Below are 18,787 nucleotides of genomic sequence, written 5' to 3' on the forward strand. Positions count from 1 at the left end.
TTCAAATGTGATGCTCTAGTGAACGAGGATGTCCAATTTCCCAACCAAGGACTCCTCTGTCATTGCATCTTTCCCTGGTATCTTACAAGTGTGGAGCAAGCAAGATAGGCAAGCTATGGAAATAAATATGCAAATTGAGGTAATTGGGTGAATGTATGCTTAACTTCTTAAGCACAACTGATATGCGTACAAGCTCTGTCACCCTGTCAGTAATGGATAAATGGCGCACAGATCCAGCCCTCACTCTTTGTGATCGGAGATGTGACGCAGGAGCGAAGTCACCCACTATAACTGACGACCGTGGCACAAGGAAGCAGTGCACTACATGAACCTTCTGTAATGTGCAATCATCAGTTTCGTCAGTCACACTCTGTGTGCTTTATGATAAATGATAAATGGACTTGTACTTATATAGCGCTTTATCCAGTCTTTTCGACCCCTCAAGCGCTTTACATACTACATGTCATTCACCCCATTCACACCCATTCATACAGAGCAGTACACTTTTTGCTCTAGGTAAATACCTTTCACTTACATTCATACACCATTGGCCGTGCCATCGGGAGCAAATCGGGGTTAGGTATCTTGCCCAAGGATACATCGACATGTTGACTGCTAGGGCTGGGATCGAACCCACAACCTTCTGGCACTGCCTCACAGCTATAATATATCTGTATTTTAATATTCAGAATTTTTATAATTGCACTTCGCTTTAACACTGACATATAAGAAAGGGGTATTAAAAACAATTGCACATTTATTGCACTGCAGACACCATCACATTGAAAGATATTCGCTTCGTATGTCCAACTCAGACTGCTGAAATGATTACAGAATCTCTGTGTGAAATCTGAGTAGTGAATAACAAGCAATATTCAATATTTGTTTAGTAGGAGGAATGTATTGTTTGTTTTTTATTGTTTTCTGTGGAAAAAACACAGAATATCACCTTAAAAAAATAAGAATATAACCTATGCTTGACCAACTGGGGCAGCTCTTCATGATTTGTTCATGAGGAATGGCTATTTCCTTTTTTTGGACAGGTTGGTACTGACGCTGCATTGGACAACTTCACAGGTAATTCCTAGATTCCGTGAGTGGCTTGATAATGGGATGTGTTGGGGGTGTAAAAAATTCCCAGTGTGCCCACTTCTCCAGTTACCGCCACATGACTTAGTACAGCATCCCTGCAGGAGCGGTTTCTTTCATCTCTGCAGGACCAGACTACACTCACACTGAAGCCCAGTGATTAAAAGCTCTCACTTCAGATTGTCAGACCTCAGAGCTGACCTTTACTCTGAGAGCCGTCAGTAAACTAAACCTAAAACAGATTTAATGCTAACAGCAGAGGGATGATAGGGGAGCTGTGAGGCACTGTTGCTATTGAATTCATGTTATTATCATTGATTTAGCTCTTTATGATTAAACTGACGGTTATTGTTTCTTTGCTGCCATTCAATTTAAGGCCACATTGTTTTTATCCACTGTTGTCTTGTGACATAGGGGAGCAGAGGTTTATCTTGGATTATGCAGCAAAAGAAATATAAAGAAATGATATAGCTTAAAAAATAAGGTAAATCATTAAGTGTATGATATGTTGATAGGTACAGGAGCAGCAATACTCATCTGTCACACAAACCATAATGGAGACTGACAGACAGGCTAGAAAATAATTTGCTCCTGACAACCGGTAAGTCATTATTTTCCCCTTTATTTTATTAAAAATGACTGATCTGCATAAATCTGATTTAGGAAACAATTGTGTGTATGTATGAGAAATACTGTGCTGTTAATCCTCTGGGTGATATGCCATTCAGTTAGTGCCAATTAATCGCATCAGAGACTATGATACAGAAACCTTATAAAATAATGTTCTTGTTTTAAAGAACGTTATTGATTTGAATGTGAAGTGTTTTGAGAATTAATTTCAAAACCTGCTGAAATATGATCATCCTCCTGCCGCTGTCGTTTGCTTCAAATATATTTCTACTGCTTAGTTCAGGCACAGCATCTGTCGATGTTATTGTTTCTTATGATGAACAATCTAACAAAGCAGATGTAGACGTTGTTTGGTGTACGGGAGAGGATTATTCTCTCAGAAAGGTTCAAGAAGAGTCTTTCAAGCTGAGATGAAAATAAAGAACTGCATCTTCCAGGTTCTTTGACAGCACTGAGCATAACCTTGAACAGGAAATAAGGACATTTTGTATCATGAGCATGGTAGAAACTGTTCCCTTATTATTTTTTTCCTGTGCCTAATTTACAAATTTCTATTTGAGGAAAAGGATTCAGAAGCAGAAGCAGAGCAAAGGGAAGCTGAGCATCCATACATCTCTGTTCTCAACCCTTTTGTATCTTGTCAGGTTTTGTTTAAAGGATTTTTATGGTAGCCTTCAACAGCTGTGAAACCTATTTGCTTGCAACAATTTTATTTCAAATGATGTTTCAGATGCTCATAAATGCACTGCAGTAAGAAAGCAGAGGAGAGACATGTTTCGAGCTCAGTGCTCCAGGCTCCTCCCCAGGCATCGTCGAGCACAGAGCAGGAGCACTGAGCTTGAACACATTGCATATCTGCATTCTTAGATCTCAGCCACTATGTTTATCTGCTGCTCACTACTGTTTATTCAGGCTCATATAAAGCTTCAATGACTAAATGTTCACCCTTTGCAGACATGGAGCCTCCAATCTTTGGTTGACCGAGGCATCGCACAAGTGCATGTAAATATGAAGAAAAATGTTTTTAACACTTCTGTTATGGGAAGCCCATTTTGCTCTTTTCTGCTGGATATGCTACGCAAAACAGACAATAACACGGTGTCCTGTGGATCCTGTCCCAGCTTTTTTCACATTGCAGTGCAACAGCGGCTTGCAAATATTTTTAATTTTTTTAAAATAAAAAATAATTTATTAAACCTTCATTTTTAAAACCAATCAAGATGATAAATATATTTTCCAAGAAAATACATATTGCTAAAATTCGGGCAAAGAAAATCGCACCTCCAAGATGAATACAAGTCTTTGTGTTTGATAGGTCTTCAGAGATGACATCATTTGTAATGTCTGTTCTCTCATACCCTGTAGTAATAAACACACACTAACACAACACCCTGCAGTGTTAATTTGTTGATTTATAGTGGGTCTAATCACAGTTTGAATTAAGCAATTTTCCTGTACACATTACACCTCGATAAATTAAACCAGGATCCTCTTAGTTATTGCTTTACTCTTTCTGCCCCTAGAATTCAACATTACTTAATACAGCTTTAAATAGAAGCTACAATTCATCCACTGTAGCCACCATTATCATCATTCAGTGACTCATAAATATGATTACACATTTGTGAGTGTGTGTGTGTGTGTGTGTGTGTGTGTGTGTGTGTGTGTGTGTGTGTGTGTGTGTGTGTGTGTGTGTGTGTGTGTGTGTATTGTACCATGTGACTGGTCCTCCATGTGTCCCATAGTTTCGATCTGCTCCACCAGGTCATTTGAGTTCCACTGACTCATGCCCAGCAGAATGGCGCTTTTCCCCTCCATAACATCTGCTGGGGCACACATAGACACACCCACACACACACACACACACACACACACACACACACACACACACACACACACACACACACACACACACACACACACACACACACACACACACACACACACACACACACACACACACACACACACACACACACACACACACACACACACACACACACACACAAGTTAGACATTGCAGCACAAGACAGAAACACATCGTTCTCCGAATATTAACAATATGGAAACGTATTGTTCATGAAGCTCCAACTGATGAAAGTTAATCAGGTGATTGGTTTTGCCTGAATACATCTGTTTGGAGGTGCCTGACACCTTCCTTACTTAGCTTTGAAATCTGTTGTTGCTGAAGATTTACACCTTTAAACAAGACCAGTTGTGACTTACTTACAAAACAATGCTCATAACGAAAATCAGAAAAGAAAGCTCAATTAGAGCAAGTAAACAATACAAGAAAAACACCCCAACAACATGGAGAACAGCAGCGTATGGTAAACATTTACATGGCTTGTCATGGCTGAACACGAATGGAATAGCTACTGTGCTGCATTTGCCAAAGATAACATGTAAATGTGTCCAGAATAATGTTGACATAGGTTAATTACATACTAAAGACTAAAATATGTTTATCAAGCTGGCCCACCAGATTTATATCTGTTTATCTTCTCTCCAGGGGAAGCATTGTTACATCTTCAGCCGCATTACTAGCTGCTGTTTTATTTTATTAGCTAATAAAAATTCAAAGTCATGCTTGCGACACCATGTGCTGCCTTATAATAAAATGAAACCTGCGGTGTTCATGTCCATGTTATATGAGCTTAAAATATTATTATACCCTGGATCTTTGGAGGACACATTGATAAAGTTATTACCATTTTGCTATTAACTGTGGATAAAATAGTAAAAAAACACTTCCTCACATCCTCATTCGATAGCAGAGCATGAGATACAAACAAAACAAGGACAAGCCAGGGTTCAGAAATTACTTTGTCACCTTGAATGGACCTTATTTACTGCATTTATGGATGAGAAAAATACCACCTGACTGGTGCTGAACTGAAGCTAGATTGTAGAAAGTTGAATCATATTTGGCTACTTATAGATTAACATAAACAACATTATAAACATTGGTACCAGTGTTATGTGTTGCTTGTGCTGGTGAGACATCATTTCAATTGTAAAAGATGTAACCTGACTCACATTTCAAATCAAATTCTGCTCATATATACTGATATTTTTAATAATAACTTCTGGGCATAACCCATCGCATAATATCACATCAAGATTTCAGTTTTCATAGTTCTTGTGTGTAAATTACTGCAGGGAACTCAAATGTGTCACTGGAGACACCGCAGTTGCTGTTAACCCTGCACATCTTTACCACTTAGTCTCTCCAGCACAGATAGCAATATAATGATTTTCTGGTACATAAAATACATATGTCAAAACGTCAGAAGCTGGCTACGGCCATTCTTGCTGATCAACATATTGCTCCATAGTGCTGCTAACAGTCAAAAACCCAACAGGATATATTTGAGGAAGGTTTATTACAACAATACTTTTATTGTAGACCACCATCAGGTTGTTTAATTTCTATCTCTGAACATGGAACCCTCGCTCTCAAAGGGACAAGGACAACAAGCAGGAGTAGTGAAAGAGTTCATAAACAAATTCCAGGTTAGTCAACGTGAACAGTGTTGTTTTTGTGTTCATATATCACACAATTAAGCCTGAGCAGAGGTCTAAACAGCCAGAATAACTTAAAACATGGACCCGCCACATTTTCCTGGTAAATGACTTGCTCTGTTGTAGAGGAGAAAATAAAACTAAAAGACAAGAGTGGTTCAACATGACCAAAAGTGTTAGATGCTTTTCTCAGATTGCCATTCAGTCTGAGACTGGGTGAGTCATGCAGGGAGAGAACCTTCTACCTCTACCTGACACGACTTCTCTCCTCTCTCAACCGTTCGTGCCTGGCAGCTCTGAAAGACACTCTTGGAGTCTACACCGCCTGTCCATTTGGATCACACAGCGGTCCGTCTTACGGTCACAGTTTGTCTTTTCCTATCTGCTCTGTTTCTCTCCACCTTCGATGCACTTTCTTCCCTCTTTCCACATGTTACACTAGCTGTAATTAATGATGAGGGCGTAGAGTGCACACACTTGATGATTCAAACATACACAGACAAACACAAAGAAAATTGAGAGAGAGAAAGAGACAAAACACAGACATACAGTATTGGATAGGAGCAAAGCGTTGCACGGTGTAAGTAAGCCTCTGTTTGGACAGGAGGAGAATTTAAAGCAGGCTTATACACCCACTAAAAATGGAGGTTACTGAGTCATCTCCTAGAGAGGGAGCTGAGCGGTGAACCTCGCAGACACAACATAAGCTCTTCATGGAGTAAAATGTGTTTGAGGCGAAAGAAAAAAAAGAGCCAGGTGCAACACAAACAAATGAAATGCAGAAATAATCCAGATGATTAGGCCAGCAACAACAATGCCTGCTGTGTTTTGAATACATGCAAAATCCAATTTGAACAACAGAACAGAAAGACAAGTGAGATCTGCCTGCAGCCACAAACCCAGATGGAGAGAAAAAAGAGATTTGGAAACATCCTTCAACCTGTCAGCTTACCGTGAGTAAGTGTCAAGTGGAATGAAGAGAAAAAGATGCTCCTATTTTTGAACAATGAGAAAATGACCTCAGGTGATCTCTATCACTTAAAAAAACGTTCGCCCAGCATTCTCCATTTCTTGATTTACCATCATGCATTAGTTAAAGCCTTGGAATTATCAACACAACCTGTGGCTTTGTTTTTAGGCTCTCGACTTCCGCTGCACTATAAAAAGATTGCTTAGGGAATGAGGATTATCCTCTGAAATGGCATAAACAGGTTAGGTGGCTAGGGTCCCGATGATGAATGGCCTTGGAAACACCATGACTACCGCTCACAAGCAAATATAATAATAATATGTAATTGGATAAATTGGATAAAATAATAGGGAAGATTATTTACACAAGACATTGTACACACTCTGATAACACCAGATTTTTAACTCATTTTTTTGGTTTGTCTTTTGTTTTGTTTGTTTGGTGCAAGAAGCCTTGTATATGGGTTCAAAAATGGACTATATCTTCTTCATACATATTGTCTTCTCTACATAAGCTTTTACAGACTGTCCTAGAGCTCTGTCATATGGGCCACTTGGCAACACACATAATTAAAGCTATTGTGTAACCCACTGTTACTGATTTTTTTATTTTATAGCCTGCTCCTGAGAAGAGCAGCACTTCATATACAATATGTTTATTTTATACAGCTTATTTTATGTTGCATTTCAGCATATGGCCTAAATATTTTCACACAGGTTGTCTGTGAATTGTATTATTCTATTTATTAGAAATCATAGTTATTTTAACACGCTTTCTCTATGTGTTATTTCTTTGTGTTATCCTTGCTTGTCGTTGTGCAGCTGTTTTTATGAAACAGGTCTGTTTGTGAAGCAGTTGTATTCAAATCAAACCCTGCAGCAACTGATTTCCCTGATAAACACATTTTCAATGGGAATTGAAGGTGTAATCAGTGAAATGGCTACATGCAGGGACCGGTTCACAATCAAACATGTATTGGTCTGTGGGTCAAATCCACTCAAGCAGATGTTGAGTGATAGAAACACGCAATCTATGTACTGTTCAAACACCAAACTTTGCATATTCCCAAATATCTTATGTGTTTTTCTTTATCTATTTTCCTCTTTAATCTTGTACGAGATGGAATACCACCAGAGTGTTAAAGCTGAATAATGCTGGTTAAAACACTCCCAAGTCTGGATCCCAGCCAAAATGTAATCAACAACGAGAGAGGTTTACCGGTCGACTACATACAAATTAACTCATGATTGTCAAAAATGTCAAAAAACATGCATACAAGAAGATACAGGAATGTTCAGTAAATACACCATCTGATGAGACAGGTTTCTTAGAAATTTAACAATAGAATTCTGAGAAGGAGATGGAATTAATCTATCTTCATTTACTCTTTCTCGGTGCTGTGCATGGATAGTCATATTGATGTAGGATTAAAGTCAGTGAAGGCAGGCGAGGGAATGGACTAAATTACTTTAGAGACACATTATTTCACCCAGAGCTCAGACAGACAAAATGATGGGTGAATGAGATGTGTGTCTATGTGCTCTTATACTTCCATCAGTGTGAGGACCAGCTTTAAATCCAATGCTATGTTTGTGAGTGGCATTTTAACCATTCCTATGTGCTGCTTCTACATCTTCTGACTGTATGTCTTTGGAGTTTAAGGGATAAAATGCTGCAATCAGCCATATTTAAAATGCTTGTTCACACTATAAACAAGAAAAGAAAAGGAGCAGTAAAATAATAAAGCACAAATAATCCGTTTGCATTCTATTTAAAATACTTTTTGGTTAAAATATTTTATTTATATTTATATATAGATATATTGTTCAAGTATGAGAACACATATTTGTATCAACAAGTTTAAATATTATTTCTAAATAGATGCCCTACTTGCACACAAACGTAAATGAGCTCCAGTGGCAATTTATTATGTAATTTAAATGTACGAGCAGCCAACAAAATCAATTTCCTTTCAGGCTCAATCTGTCAGCTCCCCTCATTATTTAAATTCATGTCATCAAATAGCAAATCTGGATTAACACAAAGTAAACAGCTCACATCAATGAACATAGTGACAATTGAGCTAGCGTTCCCTGAAGCAGCCTGAAGGCACATTCAGTCCTGAAAAAAACCTGTCTTTTCACCCTGTGCACAAATGTGTGTAGCTGTAAAGCACATGAAATAAACGGTGGTTGATTGATGCTTAGGGGTTGTGAGGTAAAAGTTAATACCAACAGTATGCTGGGAGGAAGCGAGGTATGGTTTTTATATTCAGATGGCGTAAACAGAAAGTGAAAGCAAAACTGCATAAATACCTCCCACTGCTGCTAACCACCGGCAGAAACGGCCAGGAAGGAGCTAAAACCCTGTAGTCAAAGATCCATTTTAGAAATATTGATATATGCATTTCGACTGCAAAGGTGCCACAAATCACATGGAATCTATTATTTTCGATGCATCCCAAGTTTGGAATGTCGTATCGCAATTCAAACAACATTTCCATCTCTGACGCAGCTGGCTCCCATTTATAAATGAAACCGTAAACAGACACAGTAAATAGTGACTTCAGTGGACTACCGGTTTTCTTCTCTAAGACAGCAAACTACATGTGACATCTTAGTTATTGTTCTTTGGAGCATCCGGGTGATTTCAAGACCTTTATCAGTTCACACTGAAACTTGATATTTGCCACATGGTAAAATTAAACAAACAAAGAAAATCAGATTTGAATAAAAAATCTAAATTTAGCACCAAGCATCAATTGTAAACATGACCGTGTGTATGAGATAACAAATCACAGAGTGATAGGTCCTCATTTGGCACACAGAGGCAATCATCAGCAAAAATACTTCTTTTAACAGGGTTCAATTATCAAGAAGGGCTATTTTATGGAACTTTAAAAAAAACGTTTGAATAGAAACACACATGGCTACACAACTCTAAATATTGTGTTCACAAATCACGCTTAAACTGACACTGTTATCCTCAACCAAAAAAACAGAGCCAAAACGTTCTGGCTGGTTCAATCTTGCTAAAAAATATTACAATTGCAGTGTTCAGTTCCACTGAGCATTTTGAGATAAAATGTTGCTATTGGCAAAATAAAACCATTGATTTGAGAGCAGAGCCTGCAATATTTAAACGTGTAAAACAAATTCAGTAAAAGGTTCTTTTATGTAGAAACAACATCAAGGAACATAAAAGCATGATGCTCGTCATTGTAAGTGGTTTAAAGCCTTTGTAATATCGGCTTGTTTAAAGACAAACTTATGAAGCTCCATCGTGTTTCTGTATGTGGCTTCTTGAGCACAAAGCTCCAAACACTTCAACGGTAGAAAATTGCTCTGTGAACCAATACAATTGAAATTTCAACCTTTTCCTGAGAAGAGTAACCCAGAGTTTGCTTTTCTTCTTTTATTGTCAGCTTTAAATGCCTTCTCATCTCCTTTCTTTCTGTCACATTTGAGAGCTTCTGTATCTGGATTATAGATAAACCGGACCTTTACCTCTCCTTGCTAGAAAAAAGGGGTGTTTTATGCTCAATAGTAGTGGAGACTGAGAAAGTGGACGGCCATGAAGACATTCAATATCTCCACTTAAATCTGTCTGCTTGTCAGACTCTCTGACCGCAGTTTGTGCTACACTTTTGTTTTCATCATCCCTGCAGACCACCTCAATGGGGATGTGACAATGTGAAAAAACTAAAAAGTAAATCCATATTTAAGACACCTGCTTTTAAGTGATAGTTCAACATTATGAATAATACGTTCATTAGCTTTTTGCAAAAATTTGATGTGAAGATTGATGACGCTTTCTTGGCAGTCCATTAAATATGAAACTACATCCAGCAGCCAGTGAGTTGAGCGTAGCATAAAGACAGGAGGCAGATATAAACAATATGTCTGTAAAACAAAACCTTGATATATAAAAAAATAAAAACAATATGCATACCAGCACTTACTTATTTCACAAGTATTAACACATCGAGAGGGGAAAAAAACCAACGACTCCTTCTGGTTGCCTGGCACAATGCAACACATTTCATTTAAACACGTTTTGTGTGGATTAAACAAAGAATATGCAGGTAGCTGGGTTTGCTATACCATTTGAATAGAACCAGGCGAAATGTTTTCTTTCCAGTTTAATGCTAAGCTAAGCTACCCTGCGGCTGGTCGTAGTTCAGAATCAGAATCAGAAATCATTTATTAGTCCCACAGTGGGGAAATCTCCTTTTATTCTTCAACCATGAGTGGTATTGATTGTCTCGTCTTTCCCACTGCAATAGAATGTTTCATAAAATGTCCAACTATACTTTTTGAACTAAATAACATAAAAATAAAAACCACACAACAAACATCTTATTATGTAAACGCGTTTGTCTGACACAAAAAGCCCCAGAGTGCAGCCTCTTCCCGTGCTATTTAATTAAAAGAGATAAAGCTCTTCTTTGATCTCTGCTCCTTCACACTCAGTAAAGATATTTCACAGCTGAGTGTGGAATTTCATGCAACAGATGTATAAGTGAGGATGATGCAGTACATACAGTGGAGGACAAAGAAATGAACAGCCGGTAATTTTTATAGGTTTACCTTAACAGTGAGAGACAGAATATCAAAAAGAAAATCCAAAAATGTACATAAAAAAAAAAATATATATATATATATATATATATATATATATATATATAAATTGATTTGCATTTAATTTGGAGAAATAAGTATTTGATCCCCTTGCAACCAACATAATTCTGGCTCCCACGTACCAGTTAAATAAGTCCTCTCACTTTAAGAAAGTACTCCTGATGTCAACTCTTTACCTGGATAAAAGACACCTGTCCACAGTCAATAAATCAGATTTCAACCTCTCCACAATGGGAAGACCAGAGACAGGTCTTGTGGTCATGGTGGAACTAATTTCCAAGGACATCAGAGACAACATTGTAGATCTGCACAAGGCTGGCATTGCCCACCAGCAAGCAGCTTGGTGAGAAAGAGACAACTGGTTTGATTTTAGAAAATGGAAAAAAGCACAAAATGACCATCAATCGTCTCAATCTGGGGCTCCACCATCTAAGATCGCGCCTCTTGGGGCATCAATGATCATGAGAAAGGTGAGGGATCAGCCAATAACTACACAGGAGGGACTTGTTAATGATCTGAAGGCAGCTAGGACCACAGTCACCAAGAAAAGTTTTGGTAACACACTGCGCCGTAATGTATTAAAATCCTGCAGCGCCCCTGCTGAAGAAGGCACATACGTATACAAGCCATCTGAAGTCTGCCAGTGATCCTCTGAATGATTCAGAGAAGGCTTAAGAGAAGGTGATGTGGTCAGACGAGACCAAAATCAAGATATTTGGCATCAATTCGACATATCGTGTTTGGAGGAAGAGAAATGTTGCCTATAAACCCCAAAAACACCATCCCCAGCATCAAGCATGGAGGTGGAAACATTATGCTTTGGGGGGTTTCTCTGCTAAGGGGACAGGGCGATTCACTGCATCGAGGGGATGATGGAGGGGGCCATGTATCATAAAATATTGGCTGATAACCTCATTCCCCTAAGGCATGTTTTGCAAGGGGATCAAATACGTATTTCCCCCAATGAAATGCATATTAATTTATATCTTTTTTTATACTTTTTTTTAATATTCTGTCTCTCACTGTTAAAATAAACCTACCATAAAAAATACAGACTGTTCAGTTCTTTGTAAGTGGGTAAACTAACTAAATTGGCAGGGGATCAAATACTTATTTCCTCCACTGTATGTACATAGGGAAAACCAATGCACATGATATCTTATTCCCTGGTGATTTCTCCAACACTTATAGGCACCTTAACATCGATCTCACAAAATGAATTTCGAGCAATACACACCTCTGCTCAGTGCCAGCTGTGATAAAGATAAATATTCAACGCTTTCTAGAAGTCTGCAGTGAGCATGCCTCTTTCTGTCGAGCATAATATGTGAGGGAAAAGGAGTAAAATCTAAATTAAGAGGAAAGAGAATCAAAGGTTAACGCATGAAGAGTGAATTGAGATAAACAAGTGAGAGTGAAATTTGAATAAATCAACAAAATTGGGACTCAACAAAATTCCATCAACAAAAAATGGGACTTTTTACCGCAGAATTGAACATTTCCTTCATGAACCACAGTGGAAATAAAGCGGTGCCTGTAATATGTTACCCACTGAGCCTTATTTTCAGCTTGTTTAAATATGAATCTCTCAACCTACCCCTGGCTATTGACTGACTTAATGTAAAATAAGAACATGTGACAATAATACCACATAATTGATACGTATCTCTAAGTCTCTTGGGGGGAAAAGCACTTGTAGTGGATAATTGGTGGGATAAATATTCCAGTTGTTCATGATTAACTCCCTCTGGGACTGTGAAGAAGCTAGTAGTGGAAAATATGTCCTCAAGTGTGTCTATTTCTGGTCAGTCTGACGTCTTGCATACAATTTAAAAAAGATTTAGCAGCGAAATGGACAGTCAAATCGGTTCAACATCATGAGTAATGATTAAAGGTAACACAAGATCCATTTGCTACACATTTGGTCTGGTTTGTTCTGAAATCAGATTCTCTTCTGAAGTCAGATTTCACTCAGTTTAGTGATAACAAAATCAATCAATCAATCAATTTAAATATCATCCACCCACAAGGAAATTAACATTAAATGTTGCTGAGTCTTGTGATTTGTTCATGTCATTTCCCCAGCTTTAAAACAAGACACTTACAGTCTTTTTTTTGCCACAGGAATGAATAACCGGTCACATATGGATTCCCATAATCTGAAATTGAATGCGACTCATGAGGATTCAAGACAAGGTTCTTCTACTTAATATATTTAGGTTTTGAAGGTTAAAACAAGATATTAAAAGATGCCGAAAGTAGCAGTTAACTAACGTTTCACTGTTCAACCACTCCTAATCAGGGCCGATACGTAAATGTATCCCAGAAACTTGGAAACAAAGCAGAATCCATGAAAATGACTACCTGTTACATTTCATTAAACTCCAAAGTCACATGTATGCCCGCTTGATGGAATAAAAAGTGTCACTTTAAAATGCTCATAAACACTTTCACATCATTCATGTGACTGCTTTTGGACAGACAGATAATCTACAAGGTGATGACAGGATAAAATGGAGAAATAAAATGTAACACTAACCTCTGGCATCAAAGAACTCCTCATCGGAGCTGTCAACTGATTCCTGTGCGATATTCTGCAGACACCAATGAGAGGCGCTGTGCTTTCTTGCTGATCCTGTGGGTCAGAAGAAGGAAATAAGATAGAAAATCAGATTTTTGTCTGGAAGGATGCCAAGCTCATGGTCATGTCATTAATTGTGGAAATCAAGGATAGATGAATCACACATATCATATTCTTTTTCTTTCCTTTTTCCTTTTAGTCAATAGCTCTCACAATTCAGAATGAAAAGCAAAGCATGAAAGCCCCAGTTTGGGGTCGATGTCCTTTCAAGTGCCTCAGCAGAAAGACCCAATATGACATTATTTGAGCAGTGTCATAGCACACAAGTGTGTCAGCAAGGAAGTAAAGCAGTATTTTTATTAGCTCCTCATACAAGACCAGGGATGAAAAGCGATTTAGAGCACTGTGTATTTGTAGAGAATATTCTCTATTACTCACAAGTAAAACATTTTTGCAAACTACAGAGTAAATTAAAAATCATAAAAAATATGGCAATTCTGCTGAACTGTGTTGAGCAGGATTCAAATGCGGTTCATTTAAACAAAAATGTAACACTGGGCAATAAGCATTTACGCAAGACTTTGGAAACTCGCCGTCCTGTTTATCGCCAAGAAGAGTAAACCTTTAAACTGGAAATCAAAAACATTTATATTGGAAGAACCTTTTAATAGATAATTGATTCATGGAATATGTCAGCCTCATACAACTATCAAATAAACACAACAATACATCTTTATCCCCATGTTCTGCCACACTCAGACAATACAACATACTCTCACCCAGCAACTCATTTCAATTAAGGTCCCCTTCCTCTTCCTACACTTTTATTTATTCATTTACGATATGAATGATTTGACCTACGGTATGTTACTCTGTTTTTGTTAGCCTGTTTACAGACAAATCTATCGACCTTTTGAATAATGATTATTCAGTTATGTCCTTTTCATCTAACCACAGCTGAATGATGAGTGTGCCTCGGGCTGGCCCCTTGAGGTGGCTGAACCAGTTTAGGCTGACTTGGAATAAAATAATCAATTTTTTGGAAACGCTCTTCTCCTTATGTAAAGCTGCTCTTCAGACCCAGTTCAAAATACCCCTCCTCGTTGACATTGTGTCTTTGAACATTAGGAAAAAGCCATATATAAATGTATGTATGTATGTATGTATTATTATTATTATTGCCATTAAATAAAAGATAAAACAAGCAAATGAACAAAAACAATATGAAAAAAAACCATTTGATCCTGACACAGCTGTTATCGATGACCCGCTCCAGTTACACCCGTACCTCTGTCATGAGGCCAGTGATGCCCTCTAAGAGCATTGTGATGTGGATTTACATTAATCTCTAACCTCCTTATTTACCTTAGCTTTCTATTCCCTCCAGTTTATATCTTTCATACATAAAGCCAATCTACCCACACGCTGCTTAACCCATACACACTACAATGAAGAAAACAACAGCAAACATTATGTCCTTTTACAAATGATTGTTTTTGGTCATTTCCATGATGGTCACAATTGCAACTGCTTTCCAAGATAAAAAGCTAACATGCCAATGAAGTTTGGAATCAACTGAAAACCTCTCTTCCATCTTTGGCTTAGTGGCAACTCTGCCCACCAGCATAATCCTTCTCCAGAGTCCTCTAAATCTCTGCAGAGTCTTTCTGGCCTGTAGCCTACTGGAAGATAGGGTATGGGGGATAAAAAAAAGGATCAGCTCTGTCCTTGCGTGAGCACTTATTGTGCAAGAGACAAGCAGTAGCACTGACAACCAACGCAACATTTACCCCGCACATTAAACAGCCATCCATACTAGCTCTGAATGCTATTTTTTAAACTAAACAACCCTATACACAAAAGATAATATAGCTGGATGACACAATTTTCTCCTCTTGTATCAAGATGATTAATGTTTCCTGGAAAGTACTTCTCTCCTTTAAAATTAAAATATGCCTCCTCCACTAAAACGAAATGGCAACAGAAGCTATAAATATAGCTGAAATCCTCCTGCAAACTCTTGACCACAACGTAGCTAAATAAACCGCACAGACCGAGAGGACTGCACATTATTATGATATGTTGCAACTGTGTCAGTGTTTATAATTTTGGTAAACAGTAGACAGCTGGCCTGCTGGCTCGTGGAACCCTCCCAACTGCTCATCTATGTTTCATGCTTTGTGTCAGACACTAGTTGTGACAACACACTCAGCATGAAGTAAAAGTCAGCATACAGTGGCATCCATGTAGAAGACATATTTCAAGAAGCAGCTTCATTCCCGTATACAGTGCTAAATAGTCTTTGAATTACAAATGATTGGAAAATATGCCTGTTACTTCATGCAAACTCTGTTTTGCTGCTTCGCTTAAAATAAGGATAAGCAAGGCAGAGGTTTGATTTTCGTTTTTGTTTCACAAAAAGCTTTTCGTGCAAGAGAACAAGCTTTTTGGATGAGGACTAACCCAGGGAGGGATAACTGAACATTCTTACTGGGCATAGGCTGCGAAGTGCCACTGCCTTGATGGCCTTCATTTGCTAAATGTTTCTTAAAGAGACACATATCAACCAGAAAGAGACTCAAAGGTCACCTAAAGAAACACAATAGGGACACAAAAAGAATTTTAAAAAATGGCAATCAAAAGTGTCAGAATAACAACAGAGACTCAAAGCAACTACTAGGTAAGAGTAAGAGACCACAAGGTTACACAAAACATCAACAGATAGTTAAATAACAAGTACAGAGCAACATAAAAGTACTACATAGACACAAAAAGGCCTCAAAGAGACCAACAACAACATCTAAAACATGTTAAATTGTTTCTCACTACTGCAGGAGAGGTGCTGGGGCCTTTGCCAATGGGCCCATTGTCTCATAGTCATCCCATTGATCATTTTTTGTGAGTATCAAAAGCTTGGTTGAGTTTAGCGTTTAATATTCCCCAAATCTAAAAGATCAGGTCAGTACGGCTACAGTGAACCCCTGTGAAGAGGTCATATCACCCCTCAAACTAATTTAAATAACTGTGTCCTTGAAGCTCACATTGGGTTATTAAACCAAGTAGTAAGCTAGTAAGCTGGACAAAACACCAACTTAGGCCTGCATGGTTGCACATTTCTGCCTGGTGGTGTGCAGCATCAAACATTGGAAAGGCCTGTCTCCGCTGTGATTTTCACTTAACGGTGGGGATTTAGGCAAGTCCTCCTGAGGTGTGTTGAGAGTTCCTGGGTGCACAGGAAGCATTTGCCAAGTGGGTAAGATGAGCTGATGGTGTGCACAGCATGAGCAAAGAAAAGTAACTACTTTGAGAAATAAAAACACTCATTCACCAATCTTATCCAGCTGCTGCCCTCAAAGACTTCCAGACAGCTCTCCATCATTCGATACCTTATGAGACCTGCCAAGTGATCTTAAAAACACCTTTTTCATTATCCAATCCCTCCACTGCTGGAAAAACTCCCATGTGTCAACTTTGAATGTTAGAGCACTCAGTTTACCTCTGGATCTGTACATGCATGTTGAATTTATTTTACGGTTTAAGAATTGTTACCAATTTCTTGAGTGGCTGAAGCCTAACACCGGAGTGTCTATCACCAAGGGGATGCTTTCCCCTGTGGGTAATGGAAATGATTGCTGCAGCTCCCTGCAGGGCATTATGGTACAATTTATCCACACATATACTGAGTGAATGCTTAAAAGAACTACATACTATGATCACACAACCAGCAGAAGTGCAAATCTGAGCGACAATGCTGCTTGAAGCCAGGAGAATGGGGTAGGAACATTTTCTCAATAGTGAAAGATGTGCCCATTTTTCACATCTACAGTACTCTCCTATCGCTGCAAGTTGTCTCACTCTTTATGAGAACAGGGCTTATGATTGTTTCACAGAACAGCGTAGGGGAAGCTTGAGTTATTTGATTGTATGAAATTTGGTGATATTGACATAGCTATGTCCAATGTGGTTGATAATTTTACACAACTTTACTTACAACATTAATTGAAAGTGACTAAGTATTTCAATTTCTCAAACTTACAATATTGTGATGTCAATGTAGGATATGTCAAATTAAATTCCATACCAATGCTCGATGAGGCTACTTGAACATCTGTATGCTCACAATGACACAATGTTTTGCATCTTAGCATGCTTACAAATCTGCTAAACAATGAAAACCAAATGCAACTGTGGCTAAAGGGAATTTAATTCGTTTTTAGATAAAAACTTGACCTGATGAGGGTGCTAGCGGCAAAGTCAGATGCTAATCAACGTTGGAAGGATTTAACCACGGGATCATGAATGTTGTATGAAATGTTATTGCAATCAATCCAATAGTCCGTCCAACGTTGGTCCAACGTATATGTATCATATTGTGCGCTGACATCATCGGATTGATGGCAGAATAATAGCCTTCATTTAGCCATATTGTTTATTTCATTTTCAGTCACAGTACTTGAAGTACTTTTGAAACCCCACACTTGATATTTTTAGAAGTCTAATCTTTCTGCACAAACACTTGAGCTTTATGAGTTGGCGGATTTCAATTTGAAAGAAATGGCCCTCAAAAATAGCTCAAACTGACACTTTGTAAGCTGTTATTTGAATGCCATGGTCTTAGGAACGCATGCGCACATAGTCCTATAAATCTTAAACAATGGGACTTTGGCTGCCATGAGGCATAGATATTTGTTTATCTTTTTATGTACTTTGATATAATTAAACACCAAGACAGATATAATGGAGCTTTCTCTTCCATGACAAGCATTTGTGTACGTTCATGACTTTTCAACCTTAACTATTGACAGTTTAAAGAGAAATAATGTAAGTCTCAGTTTCGAGTTTACATAAGGTTTCACGCAAATGGTTTATGCCTTATTATTAGGATAATAAAAAAGTAAAAAAATAAGCAAAGTATCAAGGATTTCTAAATTAGATATTATATTTCAGTCCCTTTCAAGAATAAAACATGCTTACAAGTGGTTTCATAGTGTGCAACAGAATCACCTATCTTAAACAGCAATTGGTAATTCATTAGTTATTCGAATCAAAAAAGCTTTTCCTGCTAAATTAAAGCATACCAAACCAAAAAAGTTAGATGTTTTGAAACCAAAGAAGCTACCTATAGAAACTAATAAGGAGAAAGGAAGAGAGGTGGTAGATGTCCTGCACTTAACTGGGCTCTGTTTGTAGAAAATCTGTGCACAAGTATCTAAAAAGCTTTACTTCACAGCCAGACAACAGAAGAGGTTGCTTGTGATTCATCTCAACCTTCTTTCATCTCTTTCTTTCCATTATCCACTCTCAGCGGTGTTTACACAGCGGCCTGCAGCCAGTTAAAATGTTGGGCTGACA

At 38.1% G+C, this 18,787-nt stretch overlaps 1 protein-coding gene across 1 annotated transcript in view; it reads right to left on the minus strand.

The window, feature by feature from the left end:
* pitpnm3 (PITPNM family member 3) overlaps window positions 1-18,787 on the minus strand; it is a 67,106-nt gene that overhangs the window by 39,346 nt on the left and 8,973 nt on the right. Inside the window, exons 2-3 of the mRNA XM_063906220.1 lie at window positions 13,394-13,489; window positions 3,435-3,545 (exon numbers count right to left, since the gene is read on the minus strand). Coding sequence (XP_063762290.1) covers window positions 3,435-3,545; window positions 13,394-13,489 — 207 coding nt within the window. The remainder of the gene's footprint in view (window positions 1-3,434; window positions 3,546-13,393; window positions 13,490-18,787) is intronic.

This window comes from Eleginops maclovinus, chromosome 18 (assembly GCF_036324505.1).
Source record: "Eleginops maclovinus isolate JMC-PN-2008 ecotype Puerto Natales chromosome 18, JC_Emac_rtc_rv5, whole genome shotgun sequence".
In the NCBI taxonomy this organism is placed as follows: Eukaryota; Metazoa; Chordata; class Actinopteri; order Perciformes; family Eleginopidae; genus Eleginops; species Eleginops maclovinus.